At 39.3% G+C, this 18,081-nt stretch overlaps 1 protein-coding gene across 16 annotated transcripts in view; it reads right to left on the bottom strand.

The window, feature by feature from the left end:
- The window catches only part of CSMD1 (CUB and Sushi multiple domains 1), a 1,616,238-nt gene that overhangs the window by 234,372 nt on the left and 1,363,785 nt on the right, over positions 1 to 18,081 (bottom strand). For 15 of the 16 annotated variants that reach the window (XR_005595828.1, XM_039529053.1, XM_039529047.1 and 12 more), the window contains 3 exons: positions 11,958 to 12,027; positions 11,352 to 11,468; positions 4,511 to 4,720 (listed from right to left, as the gene is read on the bottom strand). Coding sequence is in view for 15 of the 16 variants with exons in the window: in XM_039529053.1 (XP_039384987.1) it covers positions 4,511 to 4,720; positions 11,352 to 11,468; positions 11,958 to 12,027 (397 nt within the window). In the remaining variant the exon portion in view is untranslated. The remainder of the gene's footprint in view (positions 1 to 4,510; positions 4,721 to 11,351; positions 11,469 to 11,957; positions 12,028 to 18,081) is intronic. The other variant, XM_039529050.1, reaches the window with a different exon arrangement.

Raw genomic sequence — 18,081 nt, 5'->3', positions numbered from 1 at the left:
GGGGGGGAGCTGCCACAGAGCTGCGGGGGGTGCAAGGTGGAAGTTTCACCTAGGCCGCGAAACTTCCTTGCACTGGCCCTGTTGGAATGTAGTATTGACTGCCATCAACCGGTTCTCTGATCTATAGTAAATTACAGAGATGGTTGAACTGCAAGCTTGCTACCCAGATGCCAGTGGCTCAGAACATCACCCATTTCTCCCCTTCGGTTTTCCCCATTTTCACCCACATCAGTAGGAAAACCTTACTGATGCTTTGAACATTCCCTGAAATTTTGTAACTGATTCCCTGTTACATCCAAACATCTAAACAAAGAAATACCATCAAATTGAGTGTAAGGGCCTCACAAACTCAGCCAATTAAACCTTTCTTTACATCACTTGCCACCACATGAAACAATGTTTCACAGCAAAAACAGCTTTCACACATCAGAAAGATTTTGTTTTGTATTAAAAATTGTATTCACAGAACATTTTCAACAGTAACTATGGTTGTCCTTTTCTGACTTTATTGTATATAAATTACAAACACTTTAGGAGTCAATTCAATTTTTTTTCTGTCAGTTCCTAACTGAATAGATTGTCTTGTTTTCCCGATTGAATTAGCAATTGGCCAGAGAATTTTTGACAGGCCAACATACCATGTTTCACAAGTATAGCATTCAGGAATTAGTCACTCCACATTTTACATGCTATTTATAACAGTAAGAATGATTGAATGGCAGGGCATCTAAATAAGTAGCCTTTGTTAGGAAAGTTGCTTTGGTTTCCTTCTTTTTTATATCAGTGGAAATATATAAGTTCACGTTTAAAAATAGCTGTACATTTTGAGAAGAAAATAATTCCAAATTTTAGTTTTCAGTTGTTACATTTAAATATCCAAATCCCAGCTAATTTAACTAAACTTTGTTCCTGAGCCACAATTCTCTAGTTTAGTCACCTATTAGCCAATTTTTACTAAATTATTACCACTTCACTGGACCATCTCATTTTTTTCTAGATTCTTCATGTAATCATTTACAAACTGTTACTTCGAAAAGTCTCTAGTGCATAGAAACAAGATTTCCTTCCATAGACCACTGAAATCATCTTCACAAAGAATATATAATCACTAGGAACTATCTTGCTCCTTTCTTGCCTGCTTTAAAAAATCCTTATAGGGCCTTTACCTCATCAGGTTTTTAATGTTTTCTAATATGTTCCTTAATTAATTTTAGGATTAACTCTCCCCTATTCTCTCCAGTAGTTAAGGTGAGTCAAAACAGGAGTGGCGCTCACAATTTCTTGTGTCAGTCATGATTCTACTTTACGTCACTGAGTCATAGATTCATAGCTTCTAAGACCAGAAGGGACCATTGTGATGAACTACTCTGACCTCTTGTATAGCACAGGCCATAGAACTTGCACAAAATAATTCCTAGAGCATATCTTTTAGAAAAATATCCAATCACGATTTTAAAATTGTCAGTGATGGAGAATGCACTACAACCCTTGGTAAATTGTTTCACCATTAAAAATGTACTCCTTATTTCCTGTTAGAATTTTGCTATCTTCAACTTCTAGCCATTGGATCATGTTATACCTTTCTCTGCAAGACTGAAGAGCCCATTTTCAAAGAGTTGTTCCCCATGCAGGTACTTATAGACTATAATCAAGTCACCCATGAACCTTCTCTTTGTTAAGCTAAATTGATTGAGCTTCTTGAGTTTATCACTATAAGACATTCTTTCTCATCCTTTAATCATTTTTCTCTGAACCCTCTCCATTGAACAACATCCTCCTTGAATTGTGGGCACCAGAACTGGACACAGTACTCCAGCAGCGTCAGCACCAGTGTCAAATACAGAAGTAAAATAACTTCTCTACTCTTACTTGAGATTCTCCTATTTATGCATCCTAGGATCACAATAGCTCTTTTTGGCCACAGCTTCTTGCTGGGAGCTCAAGTTCATCTGATTATATATGATGACCCCAAATATTTTTCAGGTACAGGATGGAGTCTCCAACACTGTAAGCAAAGTGTACAGTCTTTGTTCCTAGAAGTATGCATTTACATTTGGCACTATTAAAACACATACTGTTTGCTTGCACCCAGTTTACCAAGCCACCTAGAGCTCTCTGAATCAGTGATATGTCCTCTTGATTAATTACCATTCCCCATTCAAAAATATGGATATGAACTCTCACTCAGCACCCTACTAATAAATCACAATGCAGTTAATAAAATGACCCAGGAATTTTGTTGTGTGAATTATATGGTATGTGGAATTTTGAGATTCAACTTTACCAGGTACAACTGTCAACATGTTGTGCAGTATTACGATATTACAATGTTTGTTATGAAATATCACTAACAGTCTTCCTTGTATTCTGCCAGAACTCTAAACAGGAGCAACAGGATAGGCAGATGATGGTTTGTTTAAATGCCAACAAAGACAAAAGAAAACCACATTTTCCATCAGGGACATGAAAGAGATAAAGCCAACATCAACACTACAAGAAACCCCATACCAAACCAAGACCACTTGCCCTACCTCCCCAAAGATACCACATTGAAAAAATCCTAAAACAAATTAGTTTCTTCCCGCCTCTGGAGGGGATGCTGAAATCTTGCCATTCTAGTCACAATGGTGTGTCTAGCAAAAGGTATCAGAGCCAGATAATGGCTTGAAGTTTGAGGTCTGAAGTACAACTGAGCTTATTTGGACTCAATATAGTTAAAGGAAAATTTGTTACAATCTGTAGGGAGAGAGACACTGGGATTATGCTAGCCAGAAGCTAGGACAGAGAGCTTTGGAGAAAAATCAGGAGCTATCCTGTATGGGCTTGTACTGTGTTTATGTTATAGTATTTTTTAGTTTACTGCTTCTAAAAATGCCTTGAAAGAACATGAGTGTGATGTCGTGTGTCTTGAAACCAGACCCTGGAGTCCCCAGATAGCTGCTGCATCCTGGCCTCTACCCAAGGTCTGCAAAAACCTGGTGGGCCAAGAAGCTAATAGGACTATAGCTTCAACTAAGGCACCACCTATGGGCTCTCTGTTTGGAGGATCACACAGCTCCACTAATTGGTTCAACCACACTATTTATGTCAGAACCCTGTTCCTGATCCCTGCTCCAGTCCTTGCTCCTGCTTCACCCCTGCCTTTGCTCCTGTTCCCACTGTTCTCCTGATCTGTGCTTGACCCTTCCCTCTCCTTAAGTTTCTGACCATCAGTGGAAGGCATATGGGCATCATGGCTCTGACCCCAGCCTCCAACTTCTGACCCTGGGCTCTGGCATTTGGTATCTGATCTCGACTCTGGCCCTTTGCTTTAATTCCTGGTTCTGACTCTGGCTTGACCCCTGGCTCTAGTAATTGACAGTTGACTCAGTTCTATCCCTTGGCTTCATCCGCCAACCTGGACACATGCACCTCCCACTAGACCTGACTCCTGCTCTGACTACTAAGCCAGACCACCTTCACACTGGACCATAACAATAAGAGACCTTTTTTAAACTGGTATCAGATTTCAATTAAACCAGAACTCCCACAATAACATCCTAACCAGAGAGTGCTTTCTGTTCAAACCCAAGACTACAGCCAGCCATTCTCTCTCATTGTTCTGCCCTTAGCCCTGCAACAGTGATTATGGCTCACAGTATCATGTGAAAGTTATAGAAATGTGCACTAATTAGTCATGTTATTTATATTTATCAACAGAAAAAATGAGAAAATAAAGAAAAAGTAAGATAGATGAAACATTAAACAGTTCATATGTTCTATTTCATTAACTTAATCATTACAAAAAATCTAGGCCTTGATTCAGTAAAGATTTATACATATACTTTATTGTATACAGTTTGAAGAGATGCACCAAAGTCAGTAGGACTAATCACAGTAGTTAAAGTTAAGCACATGCATAAATCTTTGTAGGGGTTTGGATGTGCTTATACAAACCTGAATGTATTTGTTTTAGTTGCATTTCTTGGCATTGTGAGTTTCTGTTTCTTTTCACAGGAATTTACATTGCAAAATTCAACATGTTACAAATATTTCTATTTTATAATATATACACACACTTTCTAAATAATTATTACCATATCCTGAAATTCTTATTCAGTTTTCACTAGTCTTACTCGGGTAAAACTCCTATTGAAATGAGTACAAACCTAATAATGAGGACTTCTTAATTTGGCCAGCAGTGCAATAAAAGGCAGCAACCTAAACCAGTAGATAAGCCACTAGAATGGGATTCAAGAGACTTGGGTTCTATTGTAAGCTCTACCAGTAACTTTGGCAAGTCACTTCACTCCTGCCACAGTTTCCCCATCTGTAAAGCAGGGATACTGGTACATAACTTCCTTTGTAAAGTAATTTGAGGTCTATGCTTGAAAAACACTGTATAAGAGCTATACATTGTCATAATCATTTTTGAAAAAGCAAAAGAAATATTTTGAGGTCATTCCATAATAAGTAAGTTAGCATGCCTCTTATCATTCTCTAAATGGTTTGTGGTTTAATTATTACTTACCTTGGTATGCAAGCTTAAATCCTTGTCGATTCTCTGAGTGATCGCTATAAAAATGGATGAGTGTTTCGTGAGTTGTACTTAGCAAAGATGGTGGGAGTTCTGTTCCACTAAACTGGCCTATCATAGAACTGGTGTGGTAAGGCCCATTCTGAATTTCAAGAAAGTCATGATTAGCTTCAGTAGAGAAATTCAGAAATTGAATATGTGCACCTGTATGGGAAAGTAATCAGAATTATAAACCATGTTCATAATACATTTTTTCATGCTACAGTACACAAATACAGACACTGACATAATCAACAAATCAGTGCTGTACAGATTATACTGTTACCAACATTTTCAAACTTAGGTGCCTAAATTTAGGCACCTAATTCCACATTTTGGAATCTAAACAAAAGTAGCCTGGTTTCAGAAGGTGCTATCTTCAGTGAGGGCTACGAGGGGTACAACTCCTCTGAAAATCAGGCCACTCTGATTTAGGTGACTAAATATGGATTTACATGCCTAAACTGAAGCATCAATGCTTTTTGAGAGACAGAAAGATTAGATGGTTTAAGTCATTAGAAATTATCTATCCGAAATGACAAACGTTTTAGAACAGAAGAATCCATATTTATGAATTAGAGACTATTAAAATATGTCAGTTCAGATCTGAAGCCACATTATATATTTTACTCAAATCTGAACTCTGGAGTTTAATCATGCTATTTATGATTGTCAGTTTGACATGTCAATACAAAGAGTTTTCTATGTGAAACCATTACTGCCATAAAATTATACAGGATGAGACTGATAGCTAAAGAAATTAAATTACTATCAAAAGGCAACTCAAATTGCAACACTTCCTGCTCCAAATTCCATGGGAATTTCCCTCCCAGTTTGGAGATAGTTTTAGTACTCAAAATCACAAACTGTGCTTATTTTCTTTCAGAAATATTAACCTACCAATAGCCACCATGACCATAGCCTAAAAAACTTTATCATGTATACAAATAGTTTTGCATATATTTAAATTAGAGTGGTCAATTAATTGCAGTTAACTCAAGCGATTAACCCAAAACAAATAAACTAGATTTTTAAAAAGTCACGATTAATTGCAGTTTTAATTGTACTGTTAAACAATAATAAAATAACAATTAAATTTCTTATAAATATTTTTGGATGTTTTTCTACATTTTCAAATACATTGATTTCAATTACAACACAGAACACAAAGTGTACAGTGTTCACTTCATATTTTTTTTTATTACAAATATTTGCACAATAATAAAAAAGATAAAAGAAATAATATTTTTCAATTCACCTCATACAAGTACTGTAGTGCAATCTCTTTATCGTGAAAGTACAACTTCAAATGTAGAATTATTTTTTTAAATAACTACTCTCAAAAAGAAAAGAATGTAAAACTTTAGAGCCTACAAGTCCACTCACTCCTACTTCTTGTTCAGCCAATCGCTAAGACAAACACATTTGTTTACATTTACAGGAGATAATGCTGTCCGCTTCATATTTAAAATGTCACCTGAAAGTGGGAACAGGCATTCACATAGCACTGTTGTAGTCGGCATTGTAAGGTCTTTACCTGCCAGATATGCTATACATTCCTATGCCACTTCATGCTTCGACCAGCATTCCAGAGGACATGCTTCCATGCTGAATTTACATTGGTATTCTATTATTAACAGTGCGACTAAAATTGTGATTAATCACTAGTTGTGATAAATTTTTTGATCATTTGACAGCTCTGATTTAAATTGATCTTGTCAGATTTTCAACATTCTGTCATTGTTACAGATTGACAGTATTTTCCTGTATAATGAATGAATAAAGCATCACGTTTTGGGACACACTTGGATCTCGATGTTGCACTGAGCTTTGTATAGGCCCCTCTACTTGCACTTAGCTCAGTGAAGGACTGGGGTTTATTCCTTTAAAAGGCTGGCATAAATATCAGAGCAATGTAAAAGGAATTAAAAGGAATCCAATTCTGGGAACTAAAGTCACTAAGGCCTGGTCTGGGCGGGGGGGAGGGGGGTCGAACTAAGGTACGCAAGTTCAGCTACGCGAATAGTGTAGCTGAACTCGAACTACCTTAGTTCGAAGTACTCACCCGTCCAGACGCCGCGGGATCGAAGTCCGCGGCTCCCCCGTCAACTCTGCCACCGCTGTTCGCGGTGGTGGAGTTCCGGAGTCGACGGGAGCGCGTTCGGAGTTCGAACTATCGCATCTAGATTAGATGCGATAGTTCGAACTCCGAGAAGTCGAACGCTACGCGTCGACCTGGCAGGTAAGTATAGACCTACCCTTAGAGTTGATTTATTTCAGTGGGAGTTGGATCAGGCCCTAAATGTCAAAGGGAGCCATCTGGTGCAATCCGTGTCCATGACGCTAATATTTACCCATTTAGACCATATAATAACCCTTCAGAATAACTTTTTAGAGTGTTGATCAGAATTTGAAAATAATCTTCACACACATATTTATACATCTGAAGTATTTATTCTTGTAATAAAGGAAATCCACCACGTTCTGAATTAAGAGTTCACAGAAGTATAATAGTAGCTTACTCTATCATAGTTAAAACATCAGTTTCAGTCCCTTTTTGTCAGGATCTTACAATATAATTTATCTGTGAAAATGTCCCTGAGATTCACCCTGGCAAAAGAAATCTAAAACTGTGTGTGAATTATTTTTACAAAGACTTGGAGGAAGTTGGGGACAAATCTTATGACTATTTTAAATTATTAGTTGGGAGAATGATTTCCAAAATGTATACTATTCTAATTTAACTTTAAAAATACTATTTTGAAATAAAAATGTGATGCCGGTGAACAGGTGCCAGCTCATGCCGAAACCCCAGGTCAATTTACTTGTGTATTAGTATAGATCAAAGTAACTGTTAAATATATGAGTGTAGTTGGTGTTTAAACTTCATGAAAACTAGTGAGACATCAATTGTATTGTTTCCAATTATCTGTATCATGTGATAATACTGACCTGAAGAGAACCTAGCATTAAAAGTTAGTAAGCTAATGCTCCCTGGACTCAATAAAAAGGGGTTATCCTATTAGATTCCATTCCAATATAGGCTACAACACTTATAAACAACTGGCTAATACAATTTGTTAGATTTCAGCTTTAAAATCTAACTGGCACTTGAACCCCTTTCATACTTACAAATTAAAGGGTGTAACATAATGCATAAGATTGCATGGCCAGTGTTCAGTCTCACATTTCCTAATTCGAGAATGCTTAATCCTTAACTTTGTATTTCTTAATTTTAAGATTTATTGATGAGCACAACCTTAAATATAGTTAAATTATAGTTTTTATTTGTGAATTTATTTCATTTTTAAAGAAAGAACATCTTTTTTATATATGTGCTATTTAAATAATAAAGAACTAGCACATTTGTTGTCTTCAGTGTATATTTTATTGCCATTTGTGAATCTGCATATTTTACCATTCAGTGCCATGTTGACCAATATATGGAAAGTAATAATATTAAACTGTATTCAAACAAATCATTTTACTGCAACTTCATTTTTACTGCAACTTCTAATTAACTTTTTAAAAAAGCTGTGTAACAGAAAACTAAATAAGGACCCAAGTCTATATTTTCCTGCTTTAATTAAAAAAAAAAGATACTCAGAAAATTATAACCCCAATTTTTAAGAAGCAGATAAACCATATGTATATAAATTAAACCTCCTTTTATATCTTATTTTCATGTAAGATATTTGGAGGAAAGTTAGAACTATTTCCCATTTGAAAACACTGAAAAAAACCACAGTGTAAACCCAAAGGAGCACAGCAGGCAATTACGCACACTCAGTTTGCTCTCACTGCAGTTCTTCCTGTGACCCTTCTTTGTACTAATGTTAGGGCAGTCTGAAGTAAATCAGTTACCAAAAGTTGCCGTTGCCATGACAACCAAGGCAATAGTGACTCCCCCCAAGTATGCAAATGAACTGGAGGAAGTGAATGATGAGTGGTTGATTTTATCTCTGATGTCAAAATGTTATTGATCAGGCAGCTGCTGCAGAGGACAGCAAATGTGCACTTTGGGCTAGACCAGTAGTGGGCAACCTGCGGGCCACTGGCCATATGCGGCCCATCAGGTTAATCTGATTGCGGGCCGTGAGACATTTTGCGGACGTTGACCATCTGCAGGCACAGCCCCCCGCAGTTCCCAGTGGCCACGGTTCTGCCACTTACAGGGATCTGCCACTCACAGGTGAGTGCCCTAACTACTGTGCTTGGGATATTCTGATGTGGGGCTCTTTGTTGAGACTGTTCACTGTGGATAATAAATTTTAAAAAAAAGTCATTGAAGCAGGGAGCCTGGATCTCCTACCTCCTAGCTAAGTATTGTAACCACCAGGATAAACAGTCATTTGCATATTTGCTTACTTTCTCATCCCATATCTCTTACATTATTTATCTAAAGTGGAACAGCTTCAACAGCAGAGACTGAGAGAACCCCACATCATATTCTTTCCAGGGATTACAACACTCAACTAAGAGATGACACATCCCAGTTCAAATCTTTCTACCCTTCAGGTATGTGTTTGCAGGGGAGGGGATTTCAACTGGAGGTCCCCCATGTCCAAGGTGATTACCATAACCACTGGATTTAAAGTTATGAAAGCGGTCCCCCTATTGCCCTCGCTGTTCTTTGTAAGCTTACTTATTGGGTCTTATCCAGAGGAGAGTTCTGGGCATGTTTATTGGATCAGGCCCCATGGGCAAGTTAGAAGGAGGAACGCCTATCTTTCCCTGTTCATGAATGGCTACGGTGCTTAGATGTCCAGGCATTTGGCATGGGGCTGCAGTGTGTGTGCTCAGAGGCAGAAGTGTAGGTGCCTAGGGAACCTTTACAATAAAAATGTAGGTACTAAGAAACTAGTGTTTGGGGGAGCTGAACAGAGGTTTTGTGAATCCCAGTGGGGCTTGATTGTAGCATTTAGGAACCTAAAGTGTCAATTAGGCGTCTAGGTCCTTTTGGTGAATCTAGCCCTAGGAGGGGAAAAAATCAGGCTTTTCCCAGGTTTTCTACAAAAACTAACATTCAAAATACACTTTGGAGATCATTCCACACACATGTTAATTAGTAGCTGAAATTTGGCTCAAATTCCTTCTGGTATGGTTACGAAAAACAGTTCTGTAAAAAGCTGGGAGACTGTGGTACAGACTCCATAAAACAGAACATCTGATGCAACCTTAACTATGGTCTCACTACTGTAAAACCATAATATACTGTGTTTCATCACTGAATATTAACCAAATCAGTCAAAAGTAATGAGGGAATACATCAAAGATTTCCAAGGTGAGAAAGCTTTCTACTAGATTATTTCTACTGATATTACAAATTATGTGTACACCTTTACTTTGGGAAAACAAACTAATAAGTATTGCAAAAACAATCTACAAGAATTATTGAGCAGTTCTGACTCATTTTACCAAACAACATTATAGCCCTTACAATCTCCTTTCCTACTACTGGAGGGGTAGCCATGTTAGTTTGGATCTGTAAAAAGCGACAAAGAGTCCTGGGGCACCTTATAGACTAACAGATGTATTGCAGCATAAGCTTTCGTGGGTGAATACGCACTTCGTCAGATGAACGTAGTGGAAATTTCCAGAGGCAGGAAATATATATCACCATCCAGCAGATTTAAGAAGCTTTGAATCCAGCTTCTAAGAAAGATTGAATTTATAGATAATACCATTCTAAGTTAACATTTGCTCTGGTCAACAATTTAATATAAATTGCAAACCATTTTCAATTGAAAATACAGTGTATAGTTATTTGCAGTGTTGTTGCACAGTTATGTAAGGGGTATAAGAAATTCCAACTAAACAAACCATCATTTATTTTGGAAATCAGAGTATATTCATCTAAATCTAAAATCTGCTGAAGAGTTGAAATGGTTTCTTTCCAAAATACCACCCATCTGCCTCAACAGGTGGGGGAACCCGAGGGGCCTGGCAGTGAAAGAGTACATCCTCAGCAGCAAGGAGGGAGACACTTGCTGAGGAACACCAGTCAGCTGCTCCCCAACCTTGGAATCTGTAGCACCCACTGACCAGTTGTTGGAGAATGGTACTGATTGGCCAGCATTTGCTAGCTCCCAGGATTTGACTTGAAGCAGGGACCATGCAGAGTCTCTTTTAGCTCCATTCCAGCAGCCCCACACTCAACTAGGAATCCAGCCTGACAGATGCTGTGGGTCTAGCTGTTTGCCTGTTTGGGGGTCAGGCAGGATTTTTTTCTTCTATGAGCCAATTGGCAGAGGACCAGGGAGTCTTCTGCTTTCCATGTAGCACCCTCAAGACACAGTATATGTATGAAAGTGGTTGTTACTTAACTGAGGTACTTGGTTGAGTTCTTAATTTGTCACAACTTGCTGATTGTTTCCAGTGCAGTTAAAAGGATAAAATGAATGGCTCCCAGGGATTTGGTGGTGGGCCTTGGGCTCATGGGATAGGGTGAGACCTTGTGGCCCTTGTGGGCTGAGGTCAGACTTTGTGGCCCTCAGAGGCCAAAGTCCCCATGCTGCTGCACCCTCTGTCCTCCTCTCAGTGGGGATGGTGGTGGTAGTAGGACTCACAGCAAGCTTCTGGGAGCCTACCCGAAGTTATTGGTTATATGGTAGAGCCCAGTAATCGCCACACTGGAACCAATAAAATGTTTGATATAGGATAGTATGGGTGATGGGTGTGTAGCACCCTTCCCTGTATTTAAGTTTTAATAAAAGTTGTGGCCTGCTGCTTAAAATTCATACATGTGTCTGTCCTCATTTCTCTGCTGTGTCCACATTAATGTATGCTTACTTACCGTATCCAACAGGCAATAAGATCTTCCATGTGCAATCTAAATTACTAGGGTAATTTCCAGGAAAACCTGGGCTCAGGATCACTCCACCCATATGTGTCAGTGTTCCACCACACTTAGCTATTAAGCAGAAAATTAAAGTCAGTCTCTGTTTTAATAATAATAATAAATACTTTGAACTACATTACCCAACAACTATACCCCCACACCCTCTTTAAACAGAATGTGATTCCAAAGATCCAATATATAGTATAAACAAAAAAGGCATGTAATGTGAGGAAGGAGAGGAAGCAGCCTTTATGCTGGTCCCCTTATAGCTCCCACATTTATGTTACAAATTTCTTTTAACATCAAGAACAGCTTTTGCTGATCTGATAAAGAAATTTAAAATCATACTCTGAGAAGGTATCCAGAAAAGGAATATATTTTAAGAGCAGATGTGGAAAATGAGAAAGAAGTTGTGACTAAATTGTGAAGAGCTAAAGAAACGAAGGAGGCATATCATTTACAGAGGGGAGTTAGCATATCACTGCATCTCTCTTTCCAAAGCCAATAGTTTCTTATGCCTGTGTAGTCATAACAACATACTTATAAAATATGCAATCATACCAATGCAGAGGGGAGATGGATAGTTCCAACGGCGAACTGTTCCAGGCATACAAGAAATATGAGAACGGCCCTGTTTGGGGGGGAAAAATAAAAAACGAAATCAAAACACACACATTCATTACGGGGACTTTTGTAGTACAATGATTGTAATTGCCATGTGTGTGTATATGTGTGTACACGACTCCCCATTGGTGATTGAATGTAAGGATTTTAAGAAAGAAACACTGACGTGCTGATAATAAAAGTTTTACAATTTTTCTCCACTAATATTTTCTAATTAAGGTGGGGGGAAAGCCTTCAGCAATAATTAGAATTATATAAAAACATGGGAAATAATTCTTGATTCACATTCCAAAGAAAAAAATATTATTAGATAAACAGTTTTGCTGTAAGTTGTAGTATAGCTTTGCAGAGAACGACAAAGCGAAGTTCTCATTTGGTTCATCAGAGGTAACTCAATTTGAAATAGAAAATGTTCAATATGATTAAGAGAAGTTATTTCTGTTGTCCTAATTTCCCATACTACATTATATTGTGAGTTAATGGTTTGTCTTGTACAAAAGGGAGCATGTTATTTTGATACTCCTGAGCAGAGAAGGAGATCTTGTAGTGGTCTCTCCATTCCTCCATGCAGGTGTAAGATGTACTTGGTCTACACCAGAAGTGGGCAAACTGCAGCCCACGGGCCACATCCAGCCTGCAGGACTGTCCTGCCCAGCCTTTGAGCTCCCAGCTGGGGAGGCTAGCCCCTGGCCCCTCCCCCACTGTCCCCTCTCTCCTGCAGCCACGCCGCATGGGCAGCACTCTGGGAGGCGAGGTTGCGCGCTCCTGCCGAGCAGTGTGGCACCGTGTCTGGCTCTGACTGGGCAGCGCGGCTGCCAGACATGCTGCTCTGAGTGGCATGGTAAGGGGGCGGGGGTTGGGGGGTTGGATACGGGGCCGGGGTTGCCGGGGGGCAGTCAGGGGATAGGGAGCAGGGGGCGGTTGGTTGGGGTGGAGGTTCAAGGGGTGGATGAGGGAGGGGTTGGATAAGTGTGGGAGTCCCAGGGAGCCTGTCCGGGGGCCGGGATATGGATAGGGGTCTGGGGATGGGGAAAAGGGGAGGTTGGATAGGTGTGGGGTCCCAGGGGGCCTGTCAAAGGGTGGGGGTGTGGATAAGGGTCAGAGCAGTCATGGGACTTGGAGCAGGGGGGTTGGATAGGGGGTGGGGTCCCAGGGGCAGTTGGGGTGGGTGGTCCTGGAAGGGAGTGTTAGGGGACAAGGAGCAGGGGGGGTGGATGCGTGGGGGGTTCTGAGAGGGGCAGTCGGGGGTGGGAAGTGGGAGGGGTCGGACAGGGGGTGGAGGCCGAGCTGTTTAGGGAGGCACAGCCTTTCCATTCATCATGTGCTGTCAGCTGTGATATGGGTATCTAACACAAAGTGGTAATAAGGGGCACCTCATGCACCATTAATATCTTGCATGATTGCACAAGCTGGCCCACACTACTCTGAAAAAATACGTATTGGTGATGGTAAAAAGTTCCTGATCACTGGACTAATATCGTTTATAGTATTACATAAATCAACTGTTGATCAAAGAATTATATGTTCTTGGTTAAATTAACTCTGATCGGTAAGAGCCTTTTTCCTCTATGAACATATAAAGGTCTTTCTCCTTCAGAAAAAAATAAGTGTCTTCATTAAGAATTAAAAATAAGAAATTTTGCAAGATCAATAGCAAATAGAGAAGTCAGAATCCACAATACATAGTACCACTAATTAGGGCTGGTCCAAGAACTTTGATTTCACAAAGCATTTCAGGGCTTTAATTTTTTTCCCCCTGCATTGGAATGAAAATGAGACTTTTTGACGGGATGGGGAAAGAAGGAGCAAAAGAAGATCCTTTCTATAGTCCAGTAGTTAGAGCACTAGCCTGGAACATAGCCCACCCAGGCTCAAGTTCTTATGCTATCTGAATTGGAGTGATCTGGATTGGAAAAACTCTGCTCTCTCTCATATATCCTGGACAGGAGACCTTAACATAAATTTAATCAAACCAATATGCTTTCATGAAACAACAGCCCTACCAATAATATATTTAACAGTGTTAATTTACACTAAAATACAAAGAAGTGAGAAATTAAGGTGGCTAACCACTTAGAATTAAAGCTATTTATTTTTTTACCAGAATTATTTTCCTGCAGTGACTCAGAGCATTTATTCTCACTCTTAAGTTGTTTTTCAAAGTTTTTATCATCATTTGCAAAGAATGATAAAAAATATTTGAAAAGAAATTCTGATATTCCCGATAAATGAGCCTCATCATTGGTTGGGATGCCTCAAGTACTACACTGCAAAACCACAGTTCTCAGCAGTAAACCAGGAAATCAAAGAATCATGAAACTGCTGAATCAGTAAATGAGAAAACCACCTCAATACTTGTGTTGCTTCTAGCATATGAGTAATCTTGTCCATATTCAACAAAGCACTTGTGCATGTGCTTAAATGTGAGCATAAAGTTAAATCCCATTAATGTTGATGGGTTTTAGTACTTTTCTGAATCAGGGCCAAGGAGCCAGATTTTCAAAGGTATTTAGGTTTCTAAAATTGCAGATAGGTGCTAAAAGCACCTAAATCCCATTGACTTCAGTTGGATTTAGGCATCTATCTTGCTTAGATGCATTTGTAAAGTCCCACTAGGTATCTATCTGCATCTTTAGGCACCTAAATAACTTTGTAAAAGTATACATTTAAGAAGACAGAATGTCAACCATTCTTACAAGATGAGGGATTCTGTCCTGGAAAGCAGTGACTCTGAAAAAGATTTGGGAGTTGTGTTGGACAATCAGCTAAATGTGAGCTCCCAGTGTAACGCTGTGGCCAAAAGAGCTACTGCAATCCTGGGATACATAAACAGGGGAATTTTGAGTAGGTGTAGAGAGGTTAATTATTTTACCTCTGCATTTGGCTCTGGTGAGAGCACTGCTGGAATACTGTGTCTAGTTCTGGAGCCCACTACTCAAGAAGGATGTTGAGAAATTTGAGAGTGTTCAGGGAGGAGCCAAGAGAATGACTACTGGATTAGAAAACGTGACTTGCAGGGATAGACTCAAGAGCTCAATCTCTTCAGCTTAATAACAAGAAGGTTAAGAGGTGACTTGATCACAGTCTATAAGTATCTATATGGGGGACAACTCTTTAAAAATAGGCTCGTCAAGCTAGCAGAGAAACGTAAAACATGATCCAATGGCTCGAAGTTGAAGATAGCAAAAAAAACTTCAGAATGGAAAGGAGATACCGATTTTTAATGGTGAGAGTAATTAACTATTGCAACAATTTACCAGAGAAACGTAAAACATGATCCAATGGCTCGAAGTTGAAGATAGCAAAAAAACCTTCAGAATGGAAAGGAGATACCGATTTTTAATGGTGAGAGTAATTAACTATTGCAACAATTTACCAAGGATCGTGGTGGATTCTCCATCACTGGCAATTTTTAAATCAAGGGTGGATGTTTTTTCTAAAAGTTAAGTTTTAAGAATTATTTTAGGGAAATACTATGGTTTGTGTCATAAAGGAGTCAGACTAGATGATCACAATGGTCAGTTTTAGCCTTAGAATCTATGAAATATGGCCTTTTGTGCATAAAACAGGCTTCCTGTCCCCAGATAACATCTTGAAGTGAAGAAAATTCCCTATTCATTCTGGGACATTACTGATCTTTACTCTACCAGTAGATTTGCAAAGGTAAACACAAAAAATACTGTACAGGTTTTGTAAAAGTGATGCATGAACAGTAAATTTATCTCATAATGATGAAACCAATAGAATAATCAGTTTTACTGATCCAGGGTTATAATCTTCTATTGAATTTAGCATAAAATCCTGGTGAGTTTAATGTTAATTCTCCTTATAGATCAACAGAAGATTCTGGTTTAAATTAATTTTAGTTTAACCCTAAATGGAAATGTATACATCTATATTTTAAATAAAGACCATAGCTCAAAAGGAGGAAGAAAGTTTTTGGAATTCTAGTTTAGGAGTTTCTCCTAAGTACTCAGGAACTCAGGTATATTTCACCATTATTTTCTTAGTACACAGAAACCTTGATGTATGTAACTATTTGGTGTCTGTGTATGTATATGTATGTGCGTGTACACACACAAACACACACCGTCCTTTTTAAATAGCTTTAATGTTTAATTTTGCCCAGCCCAGCACCTCTGAATAAGGAAAAGAGAGGATTCTGTTCCTTTGCAAATGGATCTACTCTTGTGTGGAGGTCATCCCAGTGTGCCCCCTTTCAGTCAGTTGTGGCACTACATGTGAGCCCCTTCTCACTTCCCTTCACCCATGTTATAAACAAGTCCAGACTGACCATTTTTAATCAAAGGGCACACCCCTTCCAACGTCATCATACAAATGACAGCTATAAGAACAAGTAGAAGCTCACTCAGATACACCCAGGGACATTTGTTGCCTTTGGCTTAGTCCAATTAACCATTTCTGGTTCTTTCCTTCGGGAGATTCTTCTTTCCTGCACCAGAAAACTGTGTCTGATCCAGGAACCTTTTTCAGTTCCTCCTCAGGAACCTTTTCAGTCCCTCCTGAAACAGGAATTTCCAGTTCTCCTCTTTGGAATTAAGTATCAGAGGGGTAGCCCTGTTAGTCTGGATCTGTAAAAGCAGCAAAGAATCCTGTGGCACGTTATAGACTAACAGACGTTTTGCAGCATGAGCTTTCGTGGGTGAATACCACCCACGAAAGCTCATGCTGCAAAACATCTGTTAGTCTATAAGGTGCCACAGGATTCTTTGCTTCTTTGGAATTAGTCTGTATTAGTTAGTTCCACGCTTTCTCCTTACCCAGGAGTCTCCCGAGCTCTTCTTTCTAGAGCTAAATTGTGGATTACCCTGCTCTGGGGCCCTTTACCTTTTACTTAATTAGTCTTCAGACTGCTCAGCAGGCCAGCCTTTCTCTGCAGGTATCTCCTGGCGTCTGCTCTGCTTTGAGATGGGAGGCAGCCTTTATGCTAGTCCCCTACACTTAGCCTCGGGACTACTTCCTCTCTCCCAGTGTCTTCCAGGCCCTCCTATGTATAATCAGACCTTTCAACCTCTTAAAGGGCTATGCCATGTGATGATTAGGCCCCACTATCCTTGAGAGATAGACTGCCCAGTCACATATGGTGTTATGGATGCTGCCAATGTTAGGGTGATCAGAGGGAATGGAGAAGGGCAGGCAAGAAGAAGGGGCATGAACCCCACCTTCCTGCATTTCACACTGGCCACCACAGGTGACCAGTGGTAACCAAGCCCAAGGACGGTGAAGAGGATGACCTCTGCTTCTTCAGGCATTGTATCTGACTGAGACACAATGACTCCAGGATTTGCCACAAGAGAAGGGAAACTCCACTCTACCCCCTTTTGTAGAAAACTGAGCCTTCCCAGAAATGGAAGGACCCTGAACTAACAGCAAAACAAAATGGCACTGAGAGTCAGATCTGGCGTCTATAGTCATTTAACTTTCCTTTGTTCCATTTTACCCAAATGTATAAACAATATAATAGTTACTAAAGTGGTGTTTTGTACTAATGGAACCTGAGGATTAATTAATTTATTAAAGGTTGCAAAGCATTCCGAGAGTCTCAGATGAAAGGTAACAAAGAAAGAATGTGCAAAGTATATGTTAAAGAACACTATGTGTTTGAAAAGTATCAGAGGGGTAGCCATGTTAGTCTGGATTTGTAAAAGCAGCAAAGAGTCCTGTGGCACCTTATAGGCTAAGAGATGTATTGGAGCATGAGCTTTCGTGGGTGAATACCCACTTCGTCGGATGCATGAGTTGCATGTGTTTGAAGTTCTTCAGTGAAATTTGCTATTTTGTTTACAAAAATATGAATTTCTCAGACTGTCTTGAGACTATATAGAGTAGGAAAGTTTTTTGTTTTTAATTATTTTTCTAGTAATTTATTTGAATTATACTGTAAACTCGTTATTTTTTGTTTGGACTGTTAAACATTTAGAAACAAACTAGAACTCACTGAAAAATATGATGAGGGACAGGGAAATAGTTTTTTTCCAGTTTTCCTCAAAAAATTCCTCCCTCCTCCAATACATTTTTTCAATCCTAAAACCAAAACCCA

This window comes from Mauremys reevesii, linkage group 3 (genome assembly GCF_016161935.1).
Source record: "Mauremys reevesii isolate NIE-2019 linkage group 3, ASM1616193v1, whole genome shotgun sequence".
Taxonomy (NCBI): Eukaryota; Metazoa; Chordata; order Testudines; family Geoemydidae; genus Mauremys; species Mauremys reevesii.
The sequence above is the reverse complement of the archived record's forward strand: the minus strand, read 5'-3'. Positions and strand labels throughout refer to the sequence as shown.